Source organism: Dendropsophus ebraccatus, chromosome 3, assembly GCF_027789765.1.
Source record: "Dendropsophus ebraccatus isolate aDenEbr1 chromosome 3, aDenEbr1.pat, whole genome shotgun sequence".
Classification (NCBI taxonomy): Eukaryota; Metazoa; Chordata; class Amphibia; order Anura; family Hylidae; genus Dendropsophus; species Dendropsophus ebraccatus.
In genome coordinates this window covers 184,031,069-184,042,260 of record NC_091456.1, presented here as the reverse complement: position 1 = coordinate 184,042,260, position 11,192 = coordinate 184,031,069, and the positions used below count along the sequence as shown (strand labels likewise).

Sequence of the window (11,192 nt, the reverse complement as noted above, 5' to 3'; positions counted from 1 at the left end):
ATTTTAAAAGCATCGCCATGCGTATTTAATATATTTTATGTGTAGAAAACTGATAGTTTCTTAGTAGAAAGAGGTTACATTCTAACTCTGCAGCACAATAGGGGTTCAAAACATGTGCCAAATGTCACCCACCTATACCCTGATGTTGCCGTCTTGCTCCCTTGAAAATAAACTGGCAATATACAATACCCAGGGATGACTGGTTTTATCATTGTTATATGTGTTATTCTGGAGCATGGTGTGACATGGTGCATGGATGAGTATGGCAAGTAACTATAACATAGCAGGAGCCAGCCCTGGCACAGCAGCCGGGCATCCAGTTATGATGGCTTGAGCTGAGAAGTAACTTCGCCATCTGGACTGGCAAAGGCGACACAACATGGTAGCACATTTTACTGTCTATCTACACCTGATATACTGATGTGTTGTCACCTGCTAGGATTGGACCTTTAACACTGACTATTGTATTTGGGCTAAGGGGCTTTATATTGCATCGCTGAATATCACCCTGCAATTTTCAGTGTTGCCACGCAATTATACATAATACTTCTGTAATGCTCCTGGTGGAGTCACTGCGGGCATACTTTACATTACTTATCCTGTACTGATCCCGAGTTACATCCTTTATTCTACTCCAGAGCTGCACTCACTATTCTGCTGGTGGAGTCACTGTGTGCATACATTACTTCTTGTACTGATCCTGAATTATACTCCAGAGCTGCATTCACTATTTTGCTGGTGAGGTCACTGTGTACATATATTACATTACTGATCCTGAGTTACATCCTGTGTTATACTTCAGAGCTGCACTCACTATTCTGCTGGTGGGGTCACTGTGTACATACTTACATTACTTATCTTGTACTGATCCTGAGTTACATCCTGGTACTTGTACCAAAAACACCATATATGAGGCAGAGAATACCGCCACATGACTGTCACCATACTGTGAAATTATTATTATTATTTATTTATAAAGCGCCCTTAATTCCAGAGCGCTATACAATAGATGGGGTAACAAGCAGTAACAATACAAGATCAGGACACATTCCATGAAGGCAAAAGACAGACCGGGACATGGGGGAATAGGATCCTGCCTGCGAGGGCTTACAATCTATAAGGTAAGGGGAGAGAAACAGGAGGTAAAGTGCAGCCAGTAAAGTGTGATGCAGAATTACTATAGGTTGTAGCCTAGTTTGAAGAGATGGGTTTTCAGGTTACTTTTAAAGGACTTTATGGTGGATGAGAGCCGTATGTGTGGGGGGAAGTGGGTTCCAGAGTATGGGGGAGGCTCAGGCAAAGTCTTGGAGGCAGTTGTGCGAGGTACGAACAAGGGGGAGTGCAGATGAAGGTTACGGGAGGATCGAAGGTTGCGTGAGGGACGTAGCGGGATATCAGGTCAGAGATCCATACATACAAATACTAATCCCCCCATACTATGCCCATATTGAGGGAAATACTTGCTGTACATAGCCGCTGACCACTGTATACTAATATCCCCCCCCCCCTCTATATAGTTAGGCCCTTCTGTGCCCCTGTGTAGTAGTTAGGCCCCTCTGTGCCCCTGTATAGTTGTTAGGCCCCTTTGTGTCCCTGTATAGTAGTTAGGCCCCTCTGTGCCCCTGTATAGCAGTTAGGACCCTCTGTGCCCCTGTATAGCAGTTAGGCCCCTTTGTGTCCCTGTATGGTAGTTAGGCCACTCTGTATTGCAGATACGCCCTAGGTAAATGCCTCCCTGGCACAGCCAGCCTCTCTTGTTTCTAGCCAGCTACCTAGCTCTAGTTCATACATGAGTGAGTCCCACTAATGAAGGGGGAAACATTAATATTAGGCCCATTTTGGTTCAGAATTGACATGGAGCCTGACCACATACATGTGAATGAGGCTCAAGACAAACTATTTTCCTTTTTCTACATTTTTTTTTATTATTTATAATTTTATTTATTATTTTATAAGTTCCAGACACTGGATGTGAGCTGCAAAGCTTCTGTGTCAAAATGAACAGCATCAGTGTGGAACTCTTTTTGCCACTCCCAACATGGCGACAGTCAGCTTGAATGAGGGCGATGACCTTCTCAGCATGGCGCCCGCTCCCCGCCAGTGTCGTCAGCACTGCGCGATCCTGATTTGACAGTCCCCGGCGGTGAGTGACGTCATCCGGCCGCGCCGCTGTAGGGATTGCACACTGGTTGCAGGAGAGTTGCACGAGCAGCGGTTCCGGGGACATGCTAAGGGCAGTGAGCCGGGTCGGGGGCGCCCTGCTGCGGGTGAGGATGACATGGTTGCATGTTTGATTGTCCTTCTGTCTGTTTGCTGACCTCTGACCCTGCCCTGTATTTATAGCTATATTCTGTGTGTATAGAGTAGGATGACTGTATGGTTATATACAGAGGACTATAGGATGGTTGTCTTGACTAAACTGTAATCACATGATGTGCACATAATATGCCTGTTTTTAAAGGGATTATCCAGGATAAGAACAAGGACAACTACTTTCTAGCAAAAACAGCACCACCCTTGTCCTCAGGTTGTGTGTGGTATTACAAGTCTGCAGTGGAACTGAGCTGCAAAACCCCCCACACCCAAACTGAGGGCAGGAGAGGTGCTGTTCCTGGAAGAAAGTGGCCGTGTATGTTAAAGCCTTGATAGCCGCTTTAAGATTTCTTCCCAAAGCTTTGGTGATTGTGATTTGTTTTGGATATTTTTTTTTTTAAATGGCGACCGCCAGTCCGCCACACATCTCCTGTCCTGTCCATCATGTTCTACACTGCTCACAACAAGTAAGGCTGTTACACGGTAACACTATCATCACTGGGCACACCTGCCCTGCACACTGTAACACTATCACCACTGGACACACCTGTCCCATACACTGTAACACTATCACCACTGGGCACACCTGTCCCATACACTGTAACACTATCACCACTGGGCACACCTGTCCTGCACACTGTAACACATCACCACTGGGCACACCTGTCCTGCACACTGTAACACATCACCACTGGGCACACCTGTCCTGCACACTGTAACACATCACCACTGGACACACCTGCCCTGTAACACATCACCACTGGGCACACCTGTCCTGCACACTGTAACACATCACCACTGGACACACCTGCCCTGTAACACTATCACCACTGGACACACCTGTCCTGCACACTGTAACACATCACCACTGGACACACCTGCCCCGTACACTGTAACACATCACCACTGGACACACCTGCCCCGTACACTGTAACACATCACCACTGGGCACACCTGTCCCGTACACTGTAACACATCACCACTGGGCACACCTGTCCCGTACACTGTAACACATCACCACTGGGCACACCTGTCCCGTACACTGTAACACATCACCACTGGACACACCTGCCCCGTACACTGTAACACATCACCACTGGACACACCTGCCCCGTACACTGTAACACATCACCACTGGACACACCTGCCCCATACACTGTAACACATCACTACTGGACACACCTGCCCCATACACTGTAACACTATCACCACTGGACACACCTGCCCCATACACTGTAACACTATCACCACTGGACACACCTGCCCCATACACTGTAACACTATCACCACTGGAAACACCTGCCCCATACACTGTAACACTATCACCACTGGAAACACCTGCCCCATATACTGTAACACATCACCACTGGGCACACCTGCCCCATACACTGTAACACATCACCACTGGACACACCTGTCCCGCACACTGTAACACATCACCACTGGGCACACCTGTCCCGTACACTGTAACACATCACCACTGGGCACACCTGTCCTGCACACTGTAACACATCACCACTGGGCACACCTGTCCTGCACACTGTAACACATCACCACTGGACACACCTGCCCTGCACACTGTAACACATCACCACTGGACACACCTGTAATCTTGTTTTTCTTATCCCCAGCAGGGCTCCCAAATAAATGGTCCTAAAGCCTGGAGTGTTGAGGTGCGACGTTGTGCGTCATCCGGACTTCCCATGAACACGGTCATCTTGTTTGTTCCGCAGCAGGAGGCCTGGGTGGTGGAACGTATGGGCCGGTTCCACCGCATCTTGGAGCCAGTGAGTGCTGTTTGTGGTCCCCTCTAGTCTCCGTCCTGCCACCTATATACCTTATGTATGAGGCACATCCCCTCCTTCAGGACTCGTGTATCTCCTCTGTCCCACGTCTGTAGTATTACATGTCTTATTGTTACCGTTCTCCTTTTGCAGGGTCTGAACATCCTCATTCCAGTTCTGGATCGCATCCGCTATGTGCAGAGTTTGAAGGAAATTGTGATCAATGTACCTGAGCAGTCTGCAGTGACCCTGGGTGAGTCTCCCTTGACACATTGTCACCATTGATACATCATTTTATGGATCCAGGTCCACTGAGGTTCTCATGTTGGGTTGGTTTGTCTTATTTTAAGGGGTTATCCAGGATAAGAAAAAATACAGCTACTTTGTCAAAAATAGCACCACCCCTGTCCTTAGGTGGTGTGTGGTATTACAATTGTGCTCCATGCACTTCAATGGGACTTAGCTGCAAAACCCCACACCCAACTGAGGACAGGAGAGGTGCTGTTTCTAGAAGAAAATGGCCATGTTTTCCTAAGCCTGAAGAACCCCTTTAATTAGTAGACCTCCTTTCTTCATTAGCCAATATTGCTAATAAAGTGCCGCTCATACTTTTCTGGACACAGTCAAAGGGGTAGTTCACAAAAAAAAAAAAAAAAAAAAAAAAAAAATATATATATATATATATATATATATATATATATATATATATCTTATATCAACTGGTGCCAGAGATGTTTAACTTCTTGTTACTTTCACTTTTTTCTTGTTTTACTACTTTAAAAAAATCTCCAGTCTTCCAGTACTTATCAGCTGGTGTATGTCCTGCAGGAAGTGGTGTATTCTCTCCAGTCTGGAGAGCAGGAGAGGTTTTCTATGGGGATTTACTGCTGCTCTAGACAGTTCCTGACATGGACAGAGGTGGCAGCAGAGAGCACTGTGTCAGACTGGAGAGAATACACCACTTCCTGTAGGACATACGGCAGCTGATAAGTACTGGAAGACGGGAGATTTTTTAATAGAAGTAAATTACAAATCTCTGGTACTTGCTACCTGTAAGGCAGATCCAAATGGCATAGATCTAGCAGATCCGCAGGATGTTGTTACTGTCAGGCCTGGCTTTTCTTTGTTCTAAATTCAAACGGATGATGAATGGTGTCCCTTCTCTCTCTCTCTCCTTGTCTCTAGACAATGTTACCTTACAGATAGATGGAGTGCTGTACCTGCGCGTCATGGACCCTTATAGGGTGAGTCTCCCGCCACAGCTGTGACAAGTCACACGGAGTTACCTGTCCTGACACATTGCAACAAGCCACCAGATATTGTGCAGATATTGTAACAAGCCACCAGATAATGTTCTAGCCAGCTATCCCTTGTGTAGCCTGTCATTAGCAACCATGCCGTCATGCTGCTCACCTGGCACCTTGTAAACCCAGTGCATCAATACTCCTTTCTTCCCCCACTTGGTGCCAGACTCTTCGCTTCATAGCAGCACTATGTCATGGCATAGCAGAAAGGAGTAAGTGCTGTGACTGGCCAGAGAAGTAAGGGAATGGAAGTCCAGGTGTGAGGATTACTGGCAACCCATCTAGGGAATAGCTGTCTGAAGGATATGACCAGCCTATGGTTTATATCTATAATAGAGGGAAACCTATGCCATATAAATTATCCAGCACACCAGCATACTCTGCACATAGTCACTGTTCTCTCTGTTGTCAGGCCAGCTACGGTGTGGAGGATCCAGAATACGCGGTCACTCAGTTGGCGCAGACCACCATGCGTTCTGAACTCGGAAAAATAACGTTAGACAAGGTCTTCAGGGTGAGTTGCTGTGTTAATTTTTCTTAATTCTATAGGGAACCAATCATCACACTGTATGTCAGGATGTGCTATATATCCTCTGCACATTGGAGCAGTGTATCTATATGCAAATATCATTATACAGCTTAAAGGGGAATGTGTCATCAGAAAATGACTTATTGTATAAATAATGTTTTTATGTTAAATATATATTTTTTAAGAATTTTTGGTGACATTTATTCTAATTTTCCATTTTGCTATCTATATTATAAAATAATCCTGATATCTTGCAATTTTCATTCTCACCACTGGGGAGAATGCTGAGCTTCCTGTTGTGTCGGTGGTGATAAGAGGAGGCTGCAGTAAAATGATCTTTACAGCATTGCAGCGTCATGTGACACCAGTAGATAGAGGAGACAATAGCAGCTCCGTGTAGAATGACCTCTTCACAGGTCACAGAGCGCACTCAGTAATGTCTCACATTCATCTCAAGGGGACAGAGTCTGTCTATTGTCATCTATGTCCATGAGGCTCACTGTAAAGCATGTCACTAAGTGCTGTTAAAAACACCTTAGACTAAATGACAGCCCCCATAACAATGTACAAATAGTGAAATTAAAATAGTCAGAAAAGAGAAACAGATTAGAATAAAAGAACAAGTTTTAGTATCTGACTCTAATCAGTAAAATAAAATTTAGGTGACACATTCCCTTTAAGCAGCTTCCAGAGGAATATAGCAGTGAGGTAATCCTTATTTCTCCATTCAGAACACTCAGCTAAATGTTCATGTATATGGAGAGATCAGGAGGAATAGCTGTCAGCCAAACCAATGTTCAGCCGTCCTAAGAGAACCGAAGACTAATGGTCCAGTGATTCTATATTCCGCTATAATGTCTTTACATGTATCTGCTGTCGTCTTGTCTGGCATGAATATCATCTGTCATCACCGTTCTATTTATTTTTTCTGAATAAACCAGGAAAGAGAATCGCTGAACTCCTGCATTGTGGATGCTATAAACCAGGCCTCCGATTACTGGGGGATCAAGTGTCTGCGGTATGAGATTAAAGACATCCATGTGCCTCCTAAAGTCCGAGAAGCTATGCAGATGCAGGTGGGTCCTGGCCTGACAGCTGAGAGGTGTCCATGCTATACCTGACCCCTAACATACAGCTCACTGAGGGTCCACCCTTAGGGTCCTATTACAAAAAGCGATTTTTAACGATAAACAATCACAATCAAGATTGTTTATTAACCTGAAATCGTTCACCATATTACTCAGAACGATAGTCGTTAGTTACGATCATTGTTACGATTGTTACTATGATCGTTTACTCCATCTGATCCCAGCAGAACGTTGTGCAATTACACTGAACGATTACTGAAAAAATGCGGAACTTGAGCGAACGAATGTGGAATTACAGCGACAATTAAAGACAATTTTAGGTTCAGATCTAAATAAACGATCAACGACACAAACGATTTTTCGATGCAATTTGCCTGCAATTACACAGAACGATTATCGTTTAAATTCAAACAATACAACGATTTTTCGCATGATAATCGTCCCGTGTAATAGGGCCCTTATACTGATAAAAAAACACAAGGTTCTCTGATCATACACCCTGCAATACTGCATACTGATACTTACCAATCATGAATATATGTGCTTGATACTTCCCATCTTTTAAATCATCATTCACACGTTTTTATAGCATAAGTTTTTAGTTTATTGATCCCTCTAGATAATTGGAATAATTGTGTTTAATAAGAAAATACCTATCATTGGGATCTAGGGCAACCCTGGAGAATAACACCCTTATACTGTGGTCACACATACAGGTAAACGGGCTGACAAAGGTAAACGGGCAGACACACGCCACAGCCATCCATCAGGTGTTTCATTCAATGACGGCTAAAAGAGATCCATCATATCACTAGGCTATGCCATCGCTTGGTCGGAAGGAGTTAGACTTGTGGGACTTCTGATGCACTTACCCATTCCCATTTATTGCAGATAGCAACTAATATCTAGAGAACTGCTGCACAGCTCCATACACTTGTATAGGGCCAGACTGCAGTTCCTTGCCTAGGCCACCAGGGACCATGGTATTGGGGAAAAGCAGCTACTTTAGCAATGCATCCTCCCCCTTCATCTGGGGTGCCCTACTGATCCAAGGTGATGCTATATTCTAGAGGTTTCCCTTACTTTAGGGCAGGGGTAGGGAACCTTGGCTCTCTGGCTGTTGCAAAACTACAACCCCCATCATGCCTGAACTACCACAGCTAAAGGTTTGGTTTTCCAGGCATGATGAGAGTTGTAGTTTTGCAGTAGCTGGAGAGCCAAGGTTCCTTACCGCTGCTTTAGGAGATGGGAATGGAAACATATAGTATATTAGAAAGTCAGAGCACTCTATTATACGAGTATTCTGTACTGCTCCTACTGGAGGGTCCTACTGGGGCTACTGGGCAAGGCTGGAAGAATTCACACAATGCCCACTTCATACTTTCCATTAGTCAGATGACAAATGAGCTGTGACAAGTGCCTGCCTAGATTGTCTAACCTGCTGACCGTTCCCTTTAATGTCCGTAGTGATTGTAATGACACCGATTCTCCTAAGGCCTTTATTACATGGGGGGGGGATTATTGGCTAGTGAAAACTTCTGCAATGCACTCCAGCAGTGCGCTGGATAAAGGGCTACTGGGGTATGAATATGGAGCTACACATTGGTCCTGGAAGTTCGGTGTGATCACCATCTGGATGTCTCCCTAGGTTGAGGCCGAGCGGCGGAAGAGAGCTATGGTGTTAGAATCAGAAGGGACCAGGGAATCTGCTATCAATGTGGCCGAAGGAGAAAAACAAGCCCAGATCTTGGCCTCAGAAGCAGAACGAGCGGAACAGATCAACAAAGCGGCAGGTGGGTTCCTGAGCGGTTGCATTCGAATTCCATAATGCATTAGTGTCTCTAAGCTGGGAAGATTCCCTACCGGGACAATGAGCTAGCTTTGTCGTCATACAGAACTTAAAGAGACTCTGTCAGCAGGTTTATTGTGTCCTATCTCAGGGTAGCATAAACTAGTGACAGAAGCTGAACAGAATGATGTATCACTTACATTGTTCTGTGCAGCTGATCCAGAGATATCCTGAATAACATGGACAATAAGTAGTACTCTCCATTATGTGCATGAGCCCAGTAGTCCTGGATATTCATGAGAAGCAGAAAACTCTGCCCACCAGATGCTGGTTGGCAGTTATCTATCCATGCTGTGTATAGGCAGCCAACTGTCAATTAGCAGTGGGGGTGGCAAGAATCCTATTCTCCTGCATATTAGGAGAATGGTGGAACAGAATGATGTAAGTACACCGATCTGTTCAGTATTTCTGTCACTAGTTTATGCTGCCCTCATTTAAGGCAGTATGTACCTAGTGACAAATTCCCTTTAAAGGGGTACACAGAATATGAAATATAATAAATATAATTTCATATTCTGGTTCCTCTTTAAAGGGAATCTGTCACTATATAAGTCATTGCTTTAATAAATTTATTAAAGTAAATGTCTAGTTTTATTTTTTTTTCTTTACATAATTATTTTTAATGTTCTTTATAAATCTGAAGACATCTCTTGAGCTGGGATTTTTTTTATAATCCTTTATTCTTGTTACTACTGGGGTGGGTCATTCAAATTCTATTATTATTATTATTATTATTATTATTATTATTTTTGTTGTTATGATCATTATTATTTATTTTAATTCCCTTTAGGTGAAGCAAACGCTATCCTGGCCAAGGCTAAGGCCCGGGGGGAGGCGATACGTCTGGTGGCAGAAGCCCTCGCCCAGCAGGTAACATCTCTTTTCTCAATATAATTACGTTTTGCTTCCTTTTGCCTCAGCATAAGTTTTTTTTTTTTATTACGATCGTTCACATTTTCTGTGTGTAAATATGGGAAAGGCTGCTCAGGATGGGGTGAGTAGCCAGGCTCAGAGTTGGAACTGTGATCACATACTGTGCATATAGGCCCGGCTACTTTATCCTTTACACATTGTATGCAAAGTATGGACCCTATTACACAATTTAAAAGAAAAAAAAAATTGCTTAACTACCCCTTTAATCTCAGCATAGGTATGGACCCCAGAGATATTACTTATAACAATTAGACATATATAGTATATCCACTATTGTCATCCAATAGCAGGTGATTTTTCCCGTGTTCATTCTTCTCTAGATGCTTATATACATGTAATGTGCATTTCATAAATCTGATAGTAATGTTGCTCTTGTTTGTTGTACCGCTCCAGCACGGCAATGCCGCAGCGTCACTCTCCATAGCAGAACAGTACGTTACCGCCTTCTCCAAACTGGCACAAGAGTCTAACACGATACTACTACCTGCAAACACCGGAGACATCAGCAGCATGGTGACCCAGGTCCGTATACTATAACCCAGGTCTATACTAGTATACTGCATGTACTGAGCACGCTGGGGGTTGTAGTGTTTATCACTTGGTAATATTTCTGTCCTCTTGTACACAGGCCATGGGAATATACAGCACAGTGACCAAAAACATGCAGCAGAAGAGTCCGCTGGCAGCACCAGACAGAGTCACAGACGCAGAGGATCTGTAGGAGAGGTTCTGATGGACAGGTCCACTGTGAACATCTATGTCGCCGACCACTTACTTATTAGGAGATTTTGTATTTTAAGTATGATTTGTCACGTAATATATGATTTCAAAGAAACATGGCCTCCATTGTTTGCTGTGTGTGTTCAGCAAGTCCTATCAGTTTTTGCACCCCCTTCTAGGTGTGATGTCTCAAGTGATCGCACACTCACTGCCTTTCATTATTGGACCTGACTTAGAATGTGCCTGTGATACATAACAATAGTTTATTCCTGTATTCACTGACAACAACAGATCTTATGCGAGCGGCTATTTTTATTGCAATCATTGGGCTGGGGATAAAAGCCATGGCAGTAGATGAAATGGGGACCTGGGACGTGATGTCGCCGAAAGAAGTGACATGTCACTTCTTTCGGCGAATAGCGGAATACGCCGGCCCATAGAATGTTGTATATGGAGCCGGCGGAAAGGCGCGCGTCCGTGCGCGCGGACATACTGTGGAATTCCGCGGACATTATCCGCGAGAATTCCTCAGTATGAACCCGCCCTAAGACCCAGAAGAGGCCGGGACTGGAGCTGCGGGATACCAGAGCTGGAGCAGGGGAGGTGAGAGCATATTACTTTTTTCTGATTCAATGGTTTTTATTAAGGTTTTTTGAATAAAGAAAACAGTAG

The 11,192-nt window shown here is 44.3% G+C and overlaps 1 protein-coding gene across 2 annotated transcripts; it reads left to right on the top strand.

The window, feature by feature from the left end:
• Window positions 1-2,151: 2,151 nt before the first annotated feature.
• Window positions 2,152-10,635, top strand: STOML2 (stomatin like 2). Of its 2 annotated transcripts, none has more exons than XM_069964855.1 (10): window positions 2,152-2,267; window positions 3,948-4,100; window positions 4,251-4,350; window positions 5,283-5,341; window positions 5,814-5,915; window positions 6,872-7,006; window positions 8,667-8,811; window positions 9,658-9,737; window positions 10,194-10,322; window positions 10,429-10,635. In XM_069964855.1, exons 1-10 carry the CDS (start codon window positions 2,226-2,228, stop codon window positions 10,519-10,521), a joined length of 1,038 nt encoding a protein of 345 aa, XP_069820956.1. In that variant the 5' UTR covers window positions 2,152-2,225; the 3' UTR covers window positions 10,522-10,635. The 2 variants fall into 2 exon arrangements, with proteins under 2 accessions (XP_069820956.1, XP_069820955.1); XM_069964854.1 differs by having other exon boundaries at window positions 3,945-4,100.
• The last annotated feature ends 557 nt before the right edge of the window (window positions 10,636-11,192 follow it).

What these genes read in the sequence shown, in the direction of transcription:
- STOML2 (XM_069964854.1), top strand. Translation starts at nt 2,226, where the DNA reads ATGCTAAGGGCAGTGAGCCGGGTCGGGGGCGCCCTGCTGCGG. An exon ending in GAGAAGCTATGCAGATGCAG is followed by an intron (nt 7,007 to 8,666) that starts GTGGGTCCTGGC and finishes ATGTCTCCCTAG; the next exon opens with GTTGAGGCCGAGCGGCGGAA. An exon ending in ACAGATCAACAAAGCGGCAG is followed by an intron (nt 8,812 to 9,657) that starts GTGGGTTCCTGA and finishes AATTCCCTTTAG; the next exon opens with GTGAAGCAAACGCTATCCTG.